Source organism: Pelobates fuscus, chromosome 3, assembly GCF_036172605.1.
Source record: "Pelobates fuscus isolate aPelFus1 chromosome 3, aPelFus1.pri, whole genome shotgun sequence".
NCBI classification, from domain to species: domain Eukaryota; kingdom Metazoa; phylum Chordata; class Amphibia; order Anura; family Pelobatidae; genus Pelobates; species Pelobates fuscus.
Window position 1 is genome coordinate 317,075,222 of NC_086319.1, and position 17,684 is coordinate 317,092,905.

The following is a 17,684-nucleotide window of genomic DNA, read 5'->3' on the forward strand; positions in this document are numbered from 1 at the left end:
CTGCACTGACTGAGTAAAAATCTGTATGCAGCATTCAAACTTCTTCTATTGGTTCCTCTATGAGTAGCATTGGATAGGGACTTAATGGAGGAGACCATACCTCCTCTGACGGAGAGGCTCCCTTGCCACTAGAAAAAAGTAAGTAAAAAGCTCAGTTTTATTATTTTTAATAGCAAACTAGATTATGGAGTAAACCTTAATATTAGTAGGGAGATCAACACTATAGCATCAGGAGTATAGGTTTGTATTGCTAATAAATAACCCTGTTTGACATACAAAACAATGGCAGATATAATTTGCTTGAGTCAAGTATTTTTCATGTTTTCATATCAATTATAGTATTAGAATTTAGTATTCTGGTACGTTGGATATATGCACAGCGGCATATAACATCTTATATGTTCAGAGCTAGCTATCTCACAACACATACAGGATATATTAAGTTTGGGTTTAACTAATTTTACTCGAATTGGCAGCATTATATTTTTCATTTATTTATTATTAAAGAAAAATCTGGGATTGCTATTTATAGTTTTAGATTTATATTGATGTTCTTATTGTCAATGTCTGTGTATTTGGCTATGTTCATAGTTATGTTCATGTCTTGCAATGTAAATAATTCTCATTTACTGTTTAAATTCTTGGCAGGGCTCAAAAATGCGTTTTATGGATACTATGAGCATGCACATGACCATATCTGGCCTAACTGGTTTTCAGCGGAGTCTGTGGATGGCCAGTAAATATGGTAAAAAGAGGGGAGTACAGGAGGTAAAGCAACATATCCAGAAAAATCAGAGGAAGTCTGATGGCCCTGCAGTAAGTATGTCATGAACGGAACATTTTGAGTTGAAAGATTTTTTTCTTTTTCATTAAATTCTTCTTGATGTTTTTGAGTATAAAGTATTGTTTCATGGTCTAATTGATAATAACACAGTCTGCTGTGGCCCATAGTTCGAAACGTTTTGTTACCGTTCTGGTAGAGATATTTCCATAGCACTGACTATTGTGTTACTGCTTTTTGTTCCAGATCAGTTCCTGGGAATGGGTAAATATTAGCAGCATTAACAACCTTGCTGATGTTCATGCCCTTTATGTTGGTGGTCCACCACTGGAGAAGGAGGCCCGGAATCTTTTTGTGAAGGGAAGCATAAAAGATATTCGATTAGAGTTCCAGGTAAATAAATAAATTTAGAAGTTCTTTTTCGCTCATTGATAGTTGCACAAAATGCTTTGTTAACCCCTTAAGGACACATGACATGTGTGACATGTCATGATTCCCTTTTATTCCAGAAGTATGGTCCTTAAGGGGTTAAAGGGACACTGTAGGCACTTTAGCCCATTGAAGTGGTCTGGATGCCAACTCCCATCACCCTTAACCCTGAGCATGTAATTATTGCAGTTTTTATAAACTGCAATAATTACCTTGCAGGGTAAAGTCCTCCTCTAGTGGCTGTCTAGAGGGACTTCTGGCTTCTTAGACGACTTTTGGTCGTCTAAACGACGCTGGATGTCCTCACGCTATGCTTGAGGACCTCCAGCATCGCCGGAATCCTCACAGGAAAGCACTGAATAATTATTTCCTATGGGGAGGTCTAATGCGCGCGGCCATTGCCGCACATGCGCATTAGGTCTCCCCCGCTAGCGGATTTCGTCAGGGGAGGAGCGTGAGTGGAGCCTGACCCAGCACCGAGGGACGGCGGTGCTGGATTCAGATAAGTGTCTGAAGGGCTTTTAACCCCTTCAGCAACATGGGATGGGGGAGCGAGAAGGGGGGGGGGGGGGAACACTCCAAGATTCTACAGTGCCAAGAAAACGGGTTTGTTTTCCTGGCACTAGAGAATCCCTTTAAACTCTGGTGTAGAATAGGTTGCTGTAAGGATGCTATGGGGACACAGATATTGAGCCTAATCAAAATATTCTCCCTAGAGCAACTCCCTTGGACTGGGGTACAGGGTGTCATTGTAGCAGAAATAGATTGTGGGGTTTCCTTTCTCTTATTTGCAGTATACTAACTCTGTGCAGAAAGATGAAGTTATGTTATTTCATTTTTGTACTGTTAGTTGATATGATGCAAGAACAAGTAGGGGGCTTCTATAAATTATTCGTGTTATTGTACATGCATAAACCACACGCTGTCTGTCAGTCGTAAGGGATATTATGTTGCATCTCCGCTCTCTCCTCACTGCAGGATAAGGAGGAGAGGGAATGAAACCAGTTTTATGTCTGTGTGATTTAACTTACTTAGGAATTCTGGAGTTAAGTGGCTGGCATATTTTTTTGTGTGAGAAGCATGGCTAATAAAGGCCTTGATTACATTTCAGCCGATAGCATTTGTTGTCTGCCACAAAGCCTGTTTATTGGTTCAAATCAATGGGTTATAAGGAGCCAATTAAGATGATTATCACCTTTTATTTTAATTTAATTATACTTTTTTTTTTAAAAAAAATATACATTTCGGACACATTGCCATTTATCAAGGACACGTCATCAATTTTTTATTTGTGCTTGCGCAACAGAGCTGTGCTTAGGACACTGGATAGATCAGTATCCATTCTAAGGTAGGCATGGCAAGTGTAGGCAATAAACACTATGGTGCCCCTCTGCATTCCCCTGTGGCAGTTAAAGGGTCACATTTTGTGAAACAGCAGGAAACGCCTCTAGTGGCTGTCTGGCAGACAGCCACTAGAGGCAATCTTGGCACTGCCATGTAAACATTGCATTTTCTCTGAAACTGCAATGTTTTACATTGCAGGGCTCAGTGGGACAGGGACACTGCACCCAGACCACTTCAATGAGATGTAGTTGTAGATTGTTGCTCAATCCTCTGCCATTTAGGAGTTAAATCCCTTTGTTTATGAACCCTAGTCACACCTCCCTGCATGTGACTTGCACAGCCTTCCATCAACACTTCCTGTAAAGAGAGCCTTATTTAGGCTTTCTTTATTGCAAGTTCTGTTTAATTAAGATTTTCTTATGCCCTGCTATGTTAATAGCTTGCTAGACCCTGCAAGAGCCTCCTGTATGTGATTAAAGTTCAATTTAGAGATTGAGATACAATTATTTAAGGTAAATTACATCTGTTTGAAAGTGAAACCAGTTTTTTTTTTTCATGCAGGCTCTGTCAATCATAGCCAGGGGAGGTGTGGCTAGGGCTGCATAAACAGAAACAAAGTGATTTAACTCCTAAATGACAGTGAATTGAGCAGTGAAATTGCAGGGAATAATCTATACACTAAAACTGCTTTATTTAGCTAAAGTAATTTAGGTGACTATAGTGTTCCTTTAATTTGTCAAATATTATTTTCCATTCCAACAATAGTCATCTTTCCATTTAGTCAATACTCTCTCTAATCTCGTGAGCTAAGCTCTTTCTTGGGGGCATGAGAGTGGGCATGAGCAAAATTAGAGAGGAGGGAGAGAGGAAGGACAGGTAAAGGCAGTGAGAAGACATCACAGCCAGGCTTTTTAAGAGGATGTTGGACTTTAATAAGATCCGGCAAAGAAAACGAGGTAGTTCTTAAAGATAAGAATAGGGGATCTGTCCCCAAAAAAAAATTAAAAAAAATACTGGGAACAATAGGAACTATAATAGGTTCAAAGGGGACAAAAAAATAGATAAAACTATCTATTTTATCTATATGGACTTGAAAACCAAATTACAAATTAGTTGGTAAAATATCTGATTTGCTAAAATTTTCCAGCTCGGCTTTAGTCACAGCTTAGCTTTATTAGTCTAGATTTTTCGGTATGGTTTAGGTGTCAGCATTTAGAATTTTAAGTGCCTTCAAAAGACCATCTGTTACTCTAAGATGTACTTATATAATATTGTGTAGCACTACTGCAAGTATTAGAATTCCATTGTCTCTTAATGATTATGGTTTGTTTTGTGATTAAAGGAACTCATGAAATACTGTGCCCTTGATGTCAAAGCAACACATGAGGTGTTTCTGGAAGTGTTCCCCTTATTTATGGAGAGGTAAAGTGACCTACGTATTTGGATTTTGGCAGCAGATGCACGTCCTTTAATTAGAGAGCAATTATGGCCTATTCTAATAGAAAAGTAATCTTTACTTCTTTTCTGTTCTGTTTTTTTCTGTGCAATATTTTTGTTTGTGGAATTGATAACACATACTTTGCTTCTTATTATTTATTCTCAGTTTTATACATTTGCACATGCTTAATTCAAGCAATACAGAGAAGAGGGTTCGTTGTACTACACTTAATAATGGCCATTTGTAATTTCATACTTTGTAACACACTAATATCACTTTTTTTTTTCTATTGTAGCGTCTGTCAATATCTTCCTTTTTATGCCTACCAGTAGCAGCCAGGAAGCATTGTTGTAGCCATATATCATTCCCCTTTTAAAGGGACACTGTAGGCACTGTAACCATTGAATCTCATTGAATTGGTTGTAGTGTCTGGTGAGTTGAAGCAGTTACAGTTCCGATAATGTCCCTTTAGTATTTCCAATGAAATACTTAAACGGAACCATCTCCTTCCTGGAGATATCTTATTCATACGCTTAAAGAGACACAAATTGATTATAGTGTTTTGTGTCCACTGGCACTGAACCTCCATTCAGTATTAACCTATTTTAGATAAGTTGGCACTAAACAAGAGTCTCTGGCTACCCACAGTCTGGGCCTTTTTGGAGGTGTGGCTAAGGCAGAGATTACACACTTCATTTTAGTCATACCCATTCATACTGTGAGTTGGAGTTTTAATAGGCTGAAAGCAGTCAGCTTTCTACAAATTCTACAAATCACATCTGTTCATTGCTGCTCAAGCTAATTCCTTATTAGCTAAAGCAGCACAGAGGGTATATGGACTGCTGGAAACTCTTATTTTGCAGAGCACAGCGCTTTCCCCTGGTCACATCATGTAGCATGGTCGAGCTGTGGACCGCGGTAGAGGAGCTTCAGTAACCTCTAACCCATCTGACAGGAAGTGTGCCGAACTATGGTCCGCGGCTCCACCTCGCTACACGAGGAAGGTAAGCTTGAGTAGAGAAACCACAATCTGTACGGGGGGAGGAAGAAGCTATAAATAGGGGAAGAGTTTATAAAGAGACAGTGGGGGGGTGAGAGACCACAAAGGGATGTCTTTCATTGGCACTGTTAGTGGAAAGGGGAAAAGAGTTCTTGTTTTCTGCAGATTAACTCTAAACCACCATAGTGTACTCTTTGTACATCAGCCAGAAAACACTAATGTAGAATTTTTATGTAAACTGCAAAGAGGGTGATCATGTCAAAATTTTATTTTTTTTATTTTTATTTATTTTTATTTATTTCAAAGAATGTATCTTTCAATATAATAGGCAGGGTAGGGACAATAAAGTATATGTACAAATAGCTCCTTACTAGTTTCATATATTTGTGTGTAAAGTTTTACGCAATTTTATGCAATGTTCTATGGGACAAGAGAAACCAACCATTAAATCCATGAATAATGACAGTAAAATCTAAAATGCTGGAATTTTATTTATTTTTCTTCAGGTGCCCTCATCCCGTGACCTTAGCAGGGATGTTAGAAATGGGTGTTTCCTATTTACCTGTTAATCAGAACTGGGAGCGATATTTGGATGAAGCCCAGAGCACCTATGAAGAGCTCCAGAAAGAAATGAAGAAGTCCTTAATGAACTTAGCCAATGATGCCTGCCAGTTTCTTAATGCAGATGCGTATGTTAAACCCATTACTGAATGTTGTTTTATGCTGTTAGTGAATGGAATTTCCTAATTCTGCATATTCCATCCTCTTCTCATCATTTATTTTATCTCCAATGTTTTTTGAATTTGAAGTGTTTATTTAACATTTCAGAACATAGCAGTGCATGATAATATGTGTGCAACATGAGATGGTAAAAATGTAAATCTCAAAATAGAGAGAAGATGATATAATACAATTAAGAAAAAGGGGGTAGGAGGATAAGAAGAGAAAAGGAAAATGAACAAATGTATATGGTATGCTGTGTATTTGAGCAATTCATAGAGGAGCCTACTGTCTCACATACTCACAACATCAAAAGGCATCACCAGTGGCACAAGCACTTCCAGCCAGAGGGACAGATTTTGAGTAAAACCTCAGTAGTTTCATTTATAGTAGCTGTACGTTTTTAAATCCTCAGAATATAGTAGCTTTTTTTTATTTTTTTTCGAGTCAACCTCGGCTGGGTCAGGTGATAGTGTTGTTGAGGAGAGTGACCAAAGGGTATCATTATAATTGTGGTTAACTAATGAAGAAACGGGTATACATGTAGTGGGGGAATACACAAGTCATACATGAACCAAATCAGCACAGCAAAAACATTCAAAGAAGGTATAAATGCTGTAGAACCTATATCTACCATTTAGATGGGCATTCTAGGAAGAGGTTAGTTAACCACATCAAGAAATTCACACTTAGAAATATATTGAGAGGAACTGGTAATGCTGGAACACCAGTGAGGACTAGGGAAATCCAACAGGGTCTGGAGATAAGTGTGCTCATCAACATTGCGACCGTTGAATGAATTATGGTATCCATAAAGGGTTTAACCAGGGGGCAAGTCCACCATACAGTGTAAGTAGCATCCTACAGCCTCGGAAGCAAGAAATGTCATAGTTATTTTTAAGTTCCAACTTAACTTTCAGAGTTTAATTGAAATCACATTCACTTGCAGGGTTATATATTGCCCATTAAAACATACTGAAATGGTCCACTGTTTGTGTAACACAGTTCTATTGAAAATAAATGATATGTGTTAGACATGAAGTGAATTCCTGTAGTATATAGAATTGAAATCAGATGAGTAAGATGAAGGAATAATGAAATGCATGTATCCGTGGTATCCTTTTATAAACATGCTACTTTCATGCTTACAAGTTTATTATTTTCTCAGATACAAAGAAGATCCATGGCTTTGGGATTTGGAGTGGGACACTCAAGAATTCAAGCAGAAGAAAACAAAAGTCAGTAAAAAGCAAAAAGAAGCACAAGAAGGTTTAGAAATTGCATTAGGAAATAATCTCCTATCAGATCTACATGAAGGTAAGCTGGACATATCAGAAATCAGCATGTAATATTCATGAATTGCCCTTCTGATCTGCCACCTACCACTTTAAGGTAACTTTTACATTGATTATTTGACAGCAGATAAGCTTAACTGAAAAGAGGTTTGAATGCTTTTTGTTTGCTGCAAACCCCATAGGTGTCTGCAGCCATTAGGAATGCCTGAAATAATCTCAGCCACTTCCTCTGATTCCTCTTTAATGAATGCCATAAGCTTGAATTGCATTATATATGGAAATGGCAATAATGTTTTAAGGATCGGTTATAGATCTGTAAAGCAATTTGTACATTGACCTACAGATGCTCCTCCTTCATTAGACAGGAATGTGGAAAACAAACTAGGATGCTTAATCTGGAGCATCTATTATGTTTGTCAGAGTTAGAATATGGAAATTCTAGTCAATATAAATATCATTTGTAAATATTTTTTGTACGAGGGCACTAGAAAAGACATTATGAAGTAATTTTTATTTATTTTTAATTTAAAAACAGATTACAATATAACTATAACACTTGGCTTTTCAAATGCATGAAATATTGTCTTTTTCATTGTAATTTGTTATCATAGATCCTGGACCACCTACTGAAGAACAGGAGTCCCAGCCTCCAATCAGTAAGATGTACTTAGAAAATCTCAAAAACAAGACTTTACCTTCCTTACCAAAAAGAACGCAGCACTTGCCTGGTCATCCGGGGTAAGAGATAACTTTAATAAAGTTTACAAAACAAAAATGTGATATACTCCGTGTTTTAATAAAATTATGTTTGTTCCTATTAAACATGTGTTTCCAAATTTTAGATGGTACCGTAAACTTTGCCCTAAACTGGATGATCCTGAATGGGTGCCAGGTCCAGGACTTATTAGCCTTCAAATGAGGTTAACACCTAAGTTAATGCGTTTGACGTGGGATGGCTACCCTCTGTACTACTCAGAAAAATATGGCTGGGGTTATCTTGTTCCTGGAAGGAAGGACAACCTTTTGGCCAGTCCAGAAGATGAAGAGGCTATTCCGTGTCCTTACAGGTATGTGACATTTGTATGCATGGTGTTTGGTTTTGGTCTGTTTATCTTTTTCCTGGGGGTTGCCTTCACCAAGTCTATCTTGACCAATCATTTTTCTTTTCCTCTCCACCTCCCAAGAGTTATTGAAACCGTTTGCATGGAATACAATAAAGGTAAAGAGAATATGAACTTGTCACAGGAGGCCTCCCTACAGGATGATTTTATGCTGACAGAAGACCAGACCATCTGGCAAAAGGTAGAGTGTTTAAAAAGTCACACCGATTCTCTGAAATTGTTTGTTTGTAGTTATTTTATGTGCACCATTATACATCCTAGGTGGAGGAATTAAGTCGAATAGAAATGGACCTTGCCTCTGAAGCATCAACAACCAGCACAGTGAGGAAAAGAAACAACACTATATCAGTGAGTTCTTCTCTATAACATAGAGCGTAAAGGTTTGTGTTAGTAATGTTTGGGGTGAAGGGCCAGAAAAGCCTTGTGATGATGCTGACAGATTGAAATACTAGGTTCTTTTTATTAAAAAGAGTCCTACTGCTGTCTGGTTACTCCATTTTCATATAGTGGGATATGGAAAAAGCCTTCATAAGTATGTTGCTGTGGATTTCTATTTCCTGAAGAGCCGTAGAAGCTCAAACTTACCACTGAGAGTCCCACCTCTTCCCTCCTGCCTAATATTACATTGTCATCTTACTGACCAGAATATCAGGATATCTGTAACCTTTCTTTTTTTTTTTTTTAAATACTTTTTTTGTAAATATATACTGTTCTTTGTAAAACCGGATAAATGTATTGGTCATTTTCCCCAGTTAATATTTGTTATAATGTATACTATCACACATGTTTGTTTGTTTGTTTGTTTTCTTTAGGAAACGTTGTATCATAATAACTTTGAAAATAGACCATAGAAAACAGTTTACAAAAAAAAGGGGGGATTTAATGATAAAGGTTAATTATGATGTTATACTCCAACCCTCTTTTTTTTTTTTTACCCTTACATAATGAGGTGTTTTTATATCCCCAGTTCATATACGCACACAAAAGGTCCCTCTTGTGTATATAATATGTGGATGAATTGACTTTGCATTACAAACTCTGAATGGAGCGATGCAGCACGATGGTTATGGTATTCGCTTAGATTGCCAAGTGCTGATTTACATTTTACTGGGCAGGGTTATATGGGATATGCTTAGCACGGCCCTTGAAAATCAAAGAAGGGCAATAATTTGGTAATAATTAATTTTATACGGGAGAATTCACTGCAGAAAGTTGCAAGTCTATCTAGTTCATTGCAAAGTTGGAATCAATTCCAGCTTAGAGTGTATCTTAATCTATTATTGCACATGTTGAACCCCTTCCCCCCACACCCTTAAAAAGAATTATTAAAGTATAGAATAGAATATAGTTGGCTGACACTTTGAGCTTAAATCTGCATCTCAGTGGCATATTTCAGAGATAAGATTCACATTTTTTTTTTAAATGATTTCAGTCTTCAAAAAAAGTAGACTTAGAAGTTGTATAACTTTTATAATCCCCATCTGTTTATTAATAAATCTAATGGTGGTGAGTGTCCATTAGGGGATATTTAGGAATTGTGTACTGTTGGTAACGCTGCTTTCAGCACAGGTTGTACAGGCCAATACCACATGCAAATTTTTAACAAAAAATGATTAAATCTAAAGAACCAGCTGGTACTCAAGAAGATGCACAAAGCATACAATAAAGTTTCAAGATTGATGCTAATTAGCAGGTTATGAGATCCAAGTATTTGTCATCATATTATTTGTGTCTATATTTACGTACAGTCCCGTATAATTTAATTGTTCCAGAAGCTACCTGGTGAAGTAGTTTCAGAGATCGAAGACTCACCTGCTAATCACCATGGAAATGGACCATGTAATGACGTCAATGTATCAGGCTGCTGGTTCTACAGACTGCCGCACAAAGTGAGTTGGGAAGTGAATTCAATTTGCATGATGAACATTGTTCTTTAAGGGACACTGTAGAGGCACCCAGACCACTTCAGCCCATTGAAGTGGTCTGGGTGCCAGCTCCCATCACCCTTAACCCTGAGCATGTAATTATTGCAGTTTTTATAAACTGCAATAATTACCTTGCAGGGTTAAGTCCTCCTCTAGTGGTGGTCTCCCTATGGGGAGATCCTAAAGCGAGTGTGGCATTGCTGCGCATGCGCATTAGATCTCTCCAGCTAGCAGCCGGCAGGGGAGGAGCGTGAGCGGAGATGAGCCAGTGGGACATCAGTGCTGGACCCAGGGAAGTGAAAGAAGGGGTTATTAACTCATTAAATCATTTTCTGAGAGAGGTCAGCTGATGCTTTTAGACAGTGAATGAACATCAGGAACGATATCCCGCTTCTACAACTCTGCAGAAGCCTGATGTAAAACCGAGCTTAACAGGAGACCAGGCAGCCAGCCAGGTCCAGATAAAAAGGCCAGGGTTTTTCCCTCATTCTAATGACTACCGTGGGATGTTTGGAGTAACCCTTTAAGCAAAAGCAGTGAGGTGCTATAGGCATCTATTACACATTGCGCAAAATGATGCCTGTTCCCATCAGCAGTCGCAGGAGATAGCTAATGGGAAATAGCAGTCTTGACTCAACCTTTTACCAAGAATTGGCAATTACAAATAAGACAAAGTAGACAAGAAGAACAAAAAACAGGTAGCGGGGAACAGACTGAAAACCTGGGCCCTAACGGGGACGGTCACAATCTGGACACGCTAACCTGTGTACCGCAAGGAGACTCCAGGGGTCTCCAGGGGCTTAACCCCTAAACTGAGTATGCAAAACAAGAAAAAAAGGGTGCTAAAGGGTCTCAAACTCAAACAAGTTATGAGACCCCATGCATCCCCTGGATATTGGTATAGCCAGCTGGAAAATAAAGAAATCTATATAGAAGCTGGTTGGCTCAATGGCCCAAAAATAGAGAGGTAAGTACTGCAAAAGACAAAATATTAACAAAGGATCTAATCCCTACTATGTAGCAGAACTGCAATAGGGCACACATGCACTAAGATCCAAGTGCAGAGGTATATATGGGATACAGGGAGAGAAAAATAAAAAAACCTTTAATGAGACAATGCTAAATAAAAGTATCCATACCCCTAATTATAGCCCCACAGCCAAACGGTCCTCTATTGCATATAGAAAGCTGTGAACCTAAAATAGGTGGTATCATATAGGTCCCCAGCCCCCCTTCCGGTTGACAGGAGTCCAAAAAAGAGACTCGAATCAAATAATAGTATACCAGGGTTACTAGTAATGCAGGAGGAAATAAAGCAGTATACAGAGAGAGAAATATAGAACAAAATCAAAAGTCAGTGCCAAATGCACTGACAGTTACTTTATAAAGCCTCTCTCCCTGTAAAACTAGCTAAACAGACATAGTAGGGAAAAAAAAGGAAAGAAAGAATAAATCAAAGGTAGTGGTTCAGAGCATCATCAAGGTGCTCTACACCCGAGGTGTCTAATAAGTGCCCATGTGAGAACAGCAAAAAAATAATAACAAAACGCCCGACGGGCGTTTCGGTGCTTAGGTAATGCACCTTCGTCAGGGTCCCATTTTTAATGATGCTCAGTCAGACTTAAAGGGACACTCCAGTCTGAATTTCAACCATTCTTTTTTTTTTTTTTTTTTTTAATTTAAGATTTTTTTTTTTTTTTAAATTGAAATATAGAACAGTAAGATGTGTCACAGAATGCATTACCAAATATTGCATACATTACAGTAGAATACCCAAAAATTGAGTTTCACAATAAATACTTTCATGGAATGTATACAAAACAGTAGATGACAAAATAATTAAGCTTCAAAACAGAGTAAGTGAGTAAGCTAACTGATAAACTGTCATGGCAAGGTAGTTACTCAACATTTATTCAAGTTGGTCAACTAAAAACCAATAAATAAAACAATATTTAAAATTCAACCAGGTAGAATTAATAGGAAATAGCCTGACAGAGAGGGTAGGCGTAGTTGTTGCAGTATTGCTAGTTATGGCAGGGAATAATTAAGTAATTCAATGAGACCGTTTGTACGAAATCACAGGTTAGATTCGAGCATTGCATTAAATGTGTGTGTAGTCTAACTGAGATAGTAGATTGACGTGAGATTGTATTTAAGGTGGGCATTCGAATGTTGAACGACATGAGTTACGTGGTGGGGGGGGGGGGGTGATAGGGGGGGGAGAGGGTTGGGAGGTGAAAGATTCAAGCGGATTTAGGCTTAGAGTATTCGATGCCTTTAGTTGCCAGGAAGTGCAGCCAAGGTTTCCAGATTTTGGTAAAGGTTTGAAATTTTTTTGTTTGTGCATAGGTTATTTCTTCCATTTGTCTGACCTCGTCTACTTTACTAATCCACTCTCTGATAGAAGGGATTTGCGCTTGCTTCCAGTATATAGGAATGAGTTGTGACGCCGCCATTACTAAGTAATTGAACAGTGAGGCTTTGTTTTTTCCGATATCTGGAGGGGCTAAGGAGAATAAGTAATGTTGCGGTGTAAGCGGAATGGTAGCAGCAAGTATCAGCTGTGTTATGACCTGAATCCTCTTCCAGAATGTTGCTATCTGTGGACATAGCCACCAAATGTGGGCATGATGCGCTAGGTCGTGATTGCATCTCCAGCATGTCTGTGTCAGATTATGTATTTTTTTAAGTTTAGCTGGGGTGAAATGCCAACAGGTGATGCGTTTATAATTACTTTCTTGAGCAGCGGTGGATGAGGTGGATTTGTGTGCGATCATGAAAAATTTTTTCCAGTCAGAGTGAGGTATGTCTATTTGCAGTTCATCCATCCAATGTTTTGTGCAAGCAGGTAAAGATATATCTCTAGATTTCCTTATTAGTCTATACATGATAGAAAGTAATTTCTTTGTGATTGTGTGTTCTGAACAAAGTTGTTCAAAGTCAGTCAGTGGTCTTTTCTCTGTAAGGAAGAGATTGGCACTTTTAAGGAAATGGATCAGTTGGGCATAGTGTAATCGTTGGTTGCCCGTTGGGGTGGTGTTGGGAATTAGATGAGTTAAGGATTTTATGTTATCGTTGGTGTCGGTGATATCTTTTAGTTGTAAGGCCTCGCCAGAATGGTAGAGGTCATACGTGCTCCCTGATTGCCCTCTTTGAAAATCTGGATTGTGCGTGAGAGGATATAGCGGGGAGGGGTGAGGGGCAATTGATGATGTTTTGGTTAGCTTCTGCCAGATTTGAAGAGTAGGTCTAATTGTGGGATGGTTATCAATTGTGAGTTGACGCTGAGCTGGGTTTGTGAATAGCCATGGTCTTAAATGTAAAGGTATGGGCGAAGATGCATTTTCAATCTGCACCCAGTGGAGGTTTGGGTTAGGTCGCGACCATTCGTAAATTCGGGCCAGGTGGGTTTCTTTGTGGTATGTTTCAAGATCCGGGAGGTTAATTCCTCCTTGATCCCTAGTGTTGTTTAGTGTCGAGAGGGCTAAACGTGGATGTTTTTTGGTCCATATAAAGTTGTTAATTAAGGTTCTGATTGTTTTGAAGAACTTGTTAGGTATCATGATGGGTAATGTTTGAAGCGGGTATAACAGTCGCGGCAAGATATTCATCTTTATTATATTAGATCTACAGAACCAGCCAAAACAGGGTTTCTGCCAGGATTGCAGATCCAAGTCAATGGATTTCACTAGGGGAGGAAAGTTTAGATCGAAGAGGTTGTTTAGGTTTGATGGAATGTGAACTCCTAAGTATTTAATTGAATGAGGGGCCCAAGAGAAATGAAAGTTTTCCCGCAGTGTTTTATTGTGTGAGGAGGGGGAGCAGATTGGCATTAATTCACATTTCGATAGGTTGGCCTGGAAATTGGAAATCGTACCATAAATCTTCATTTCTGTGAGGATGTGTGGTAATGTGGTAAGGGGGTTCGAACTCCTTGAATGAGATGATTATCTCTGATCCCTTGTAAGAAGGGCTCTAAGACGAGGACGGACAAGAGAGGGGAGAGAGGGCACCCCTGTCTTGTGCCATTTGTAATTGTGACTGGGCGAGATAGTTGGCCATTAATGCGAATTCTTGCTGTCGGAAATGAGTAGATGGTAGATAACCAAGTCAACCAACGAGGGCCAAAGCCTAAGTGTTGCATTGTATGTGTAAGCAGCCCCCAGCTAACCCTATCAAAGGCCTTTTCCGCATCTATGGTCAGCAAGGCACTGCGAACCTTGTGTTTTTGAGCCCAGTGAATGATGTTTATAATTTTCGTTGTGTTGTGTTTAGCTTCTCTAGCGGGGATGAATCCCGCCTGGTCCTGGTGTATGAGTAAGAAAGGGTTTTAGTCTGGTGGCTAGTATTTTGGTTAAAATTTTTAAGTCGATGTTAATTAAAGAAATCGGCCTGTAGTTTCCACAGAGTGAGGGGTCTTTTCCTGATTTAGGAATTAAAGATATATTAGCCTCCAAAGCTGAGGTGGGCAGTGTGGTTGCTAAATTTCGTACGTTGAATGCCTCTATGAAATGTTGGGCTAATGTTGGGGAAAGTATTTTATAATATTTCCCAGTGTAACCATCTGGACCAGGGATTTTACCCAATCGAAGTGTTTTGACAGTGTTAGTGAATTCTTCTATTGTGATGGGTTCCTCTAGGTAAGCAATATCGCTTGAAGGGAGGGTTTGTTTGATCCTAGTACTCAAGAAATGTTGGATATCCTCCGAGGCAGGAGTTGATGTATTAAGGTTGTATAAATTAGTGTAGTACTTATGGAAAGAATTTATAATGTCTGTCAACCATTCTTTTTAATGCAGTATTATAGTTATTGGTTTAAAAAAAAAAAAAAAAAAAAAATAGTATTTGAAGTTTTTTCATGTACTGCAAATACCCAAGTTTTGAAGCATCTGCAGTGAAGTCCTGCCTGACCAAGAAATAACTGGTTTGCACTTGAACTGCACTGTATGTAAACTCATAGCAACTGGTTTAGCTGCTTTCAGCTTACAAACATGTCCTCTCATCCTCTATGATGAGTAGAACTGTGGCTGGGAGATAACCCATGTATACTAGGATCTCCCAAACAGAAGTTTATGGGATTATGAAACAGATTGATAGTCTCCTGGTCCGAGAAAGGTCTTCCAGCTGCTACAGCTTGGCTGTACAAATGTCAGCAGCTCTAGGAAAATAAAAGGTAAGGGATATTTTTATTGAACTACTTTCCCCTACCCATTATATAGGATGGCATCACAAATAACGTTGGCAGTCCTTTTGCAAAGGATTTTCTTCCAAAGATGGAAGATGGCACCTTGCAGGCTTATACTGGGGACACCAGCGCAACACGGGCTCTAGAAATTAATAAGATGATATCATTCTGGAGAAACGCTCACAAACGCGTAAGGTAACATCATTTCTTTTCATAGATTGTACATTTGTACAGAGATTTAACAGTCACAAGTTAGAGCTGCCCATTGTCACTTTTTCTTGTTATTACAGCTCCCAGAAAGTAGTATGGCTGAAAAAGGGAGAGCTGCCGCGGAATATTATCAGGTAGATTGCTGTTGGCTCTGAGGTTATTACTATTGTAGAACGATACTACACTATAGAGATTAATGTAAGGAATGAATGTCATGGGTTTTAAAGGATCCATACAGGGTTATTCACTAAAGAGAGAATTGTTGGCAATTTAAAGTGAATTTTACATTTAAGGGCAAAGTAGCTGAACTGGAAGTATAGCTAACTTGGAGAATGTCTTCATTTCAGCTATTTTGCCCTTACATTTGAAATTCACTTTAGATCTCCAGCAATTCTCATTTTAGTGAATAACCCTGATGGTTGTCAATACAAGGCACAGTCTGAGAATGAGCATGAAACATACCTGGGAGACTTTAAATCTCCCCATTATAGTCACATGATTAATCTATCTATGTCTGTTAAGCTTCCATCCGATTCTTTTGGGAATTGATTAGTATACAAAATAAAGCCCTGAGCTCAAACTCCAACTACTCCTAGGCAGCAACAATAACTATAGTACATATCAGCCCAAATACATATAATAAAAAACAACCAAAAAAAGTTACTTACACATTATCCTAAATCCCCATTGCACATTCAAATAACTGGATGTACTTTAGTTTCACTCCAACCACACTCAAGTCTAAGCTCACCTGCCACATCAAGGTAAAACCTCTACATGAACAATTCCTCTTGCTGTCTTCAGCTAAAAGGTAAAATCTCTGAGACACAGAGGGGTATTTTTCTAAACCCTGCACACTTATTAACCCTAAATAGGGAACACATGGGGTGAGCGGCAGTACTGTAACATGGCTGTGTGATAAAAGAAAAAAAGCAAATACAGAAAAAATTGTACTATAGCCATTGCTGCTGCCCAGAATTAGTTACACAGCCATGTGTTACAGTGCACACCACCAGATGTTAAGGATTGATAATTGTAGGGGTTTAGAAAAATACCTCTCTTTGTCTCATGAGATATTTTACTTTTTAGCTAAAAACTGCAAGGTGAATTGTTAGAGTAGGACTCACCTAAGATGTTTTGCCTTGACATGGCAGGTGAGCTTACACTTTAATGGCTGTTGGAGTGATCATCAAAACCTCCAGTTATTTAAAAGGGCATAGGGAATTGGAATAGTGCACAAGTAACCTTTTTTTCTTTTGTATTTATTGGGGATTAATTAGTGCCTAAAATACATTCTGACACATGCTGGAAACTGAACTGCATGTGTTTATGCTCGTTTACCATTCCCACTTCTCTGAACTTCCCCTATTGGCTGAAAACAGACAAGCAAACCATTAGGAAAAAAAATGGGACTCTCCATAGGGGTTCGTGGCTTTTACTATTTTATAATGCTTTTATTATTCATTTTAATGCAAGATTATAGGTTTCATTCAAAATCCTATGTGTAGATATGTTTGGGTATTTGCTGGCCTTTTTTTTTTTTTTATCAATTACTAGGGTTTTTTTCTCACTACTCTGTCAGCTTGGACCATATATGGTTCATTTTGGGGTAAAGGAGTAGGCACTGTGGCTGGAGAAATGCCTGCCGTTGATCTAAGATCAGCCATAAAGAAGATTTAACTTTAAATAACACATCACTATATACCAAACATAAAAACACTGATCATCATTACAGAACAAATTAAAAGAAGGACATTAAATATAAATCTCCAATAGATGTCTTTGCTAAACTAGTCCCCTCATCATAACCAAAATCTCACTCCCTTCAATTGAGGAAGGAATGGGTTGTTAAAGGAAGAAAGCCACCAACTTTGATCCACCACTGTTCCCAGTTACAGTTTTAATTATGGATAGAGGACTGCTTTGTGAAAAAAAAGCCTGCATTTTGGCTTTGTGTTACATGTCTTATTGGTGCTAATATGTCAATGGGTTTAGAGAGCAAGTTTTGAACTGCCTGAATATTCTTAATAACCTCTACTCATTTTTGATTCTATGCTTGAATGTGTTAAAAAATGAATTTATTATAAATAATATTATCTAATCCCAGGAACCCTGAATTTGATGAAGACAATAAGTATGGAGCCATCCTGCCTCAGGTGGTCACAGCTGGAACAATCACACGCCGAGCTGTGGAGCCCACATGGCTAACGGCCAGCAATGCACGTGTAAGTGATCA

At 38.6% G+C, this 17,684-nt stretch overlaps 1 protein-coding gene across 2 annotated transcripts in view; it reads left to right on the forward strand.

Moving 5' to 3' along the window:
- Positions 1–17,684, forward strand: part of POLG (DNA polymerase gamma, catalytic subunit) — a 28,341-nt gene that overhangs the window by 2,391 nt on the left and 8,266 nt on the right. For both annotated transcript variants that reach the window (XM_063448896.1, XM_063448897.1), the window contains exons 4-16: positions 649–816; positions 1,028–1,174; positions 3,897–3,976; positions 5,499–5,681; positions 6,881–7,029; positions 7,619–7,745; positions 7,850–8,074; positions 8,192–8,309; positions 8,390–8,476; positions 9,901–10,017; positions 15,273–15,433; positions 15,529–15,582; positions 17,556–17,673. In XM_063448896.1, the coding sequence (XP_063304966.1) occupies positions 649–816; positions 1,028–1,174; positions 3,897–3,976; positions 5,499–5,681; positions 6,881–7,029; positions 7,619–7,745; positions 7,850–8,074; positions 8,192–8,309; positions 8,390–8,476; positions 9,901–10,017; positions 15,273–15,433; positions 15,529–15,582; positions 17,556–17,673 (1,734 nt within the window). The remainder of the gene's footprint in view (positions 1–648; positions 817–1,027; positions 1,175–3,896; positions 3,977–5,498; positions 5,682–6,880; positions 7,030–7,618; positions 7,746–7,849; positions 8,075–8,191; positions 8,310–8,389; positions 8,477–9,900; positions 10,018–15,272; positions 15,434–15,528; positions 15,583–17,555; positions 17,674–17,684) is intronic.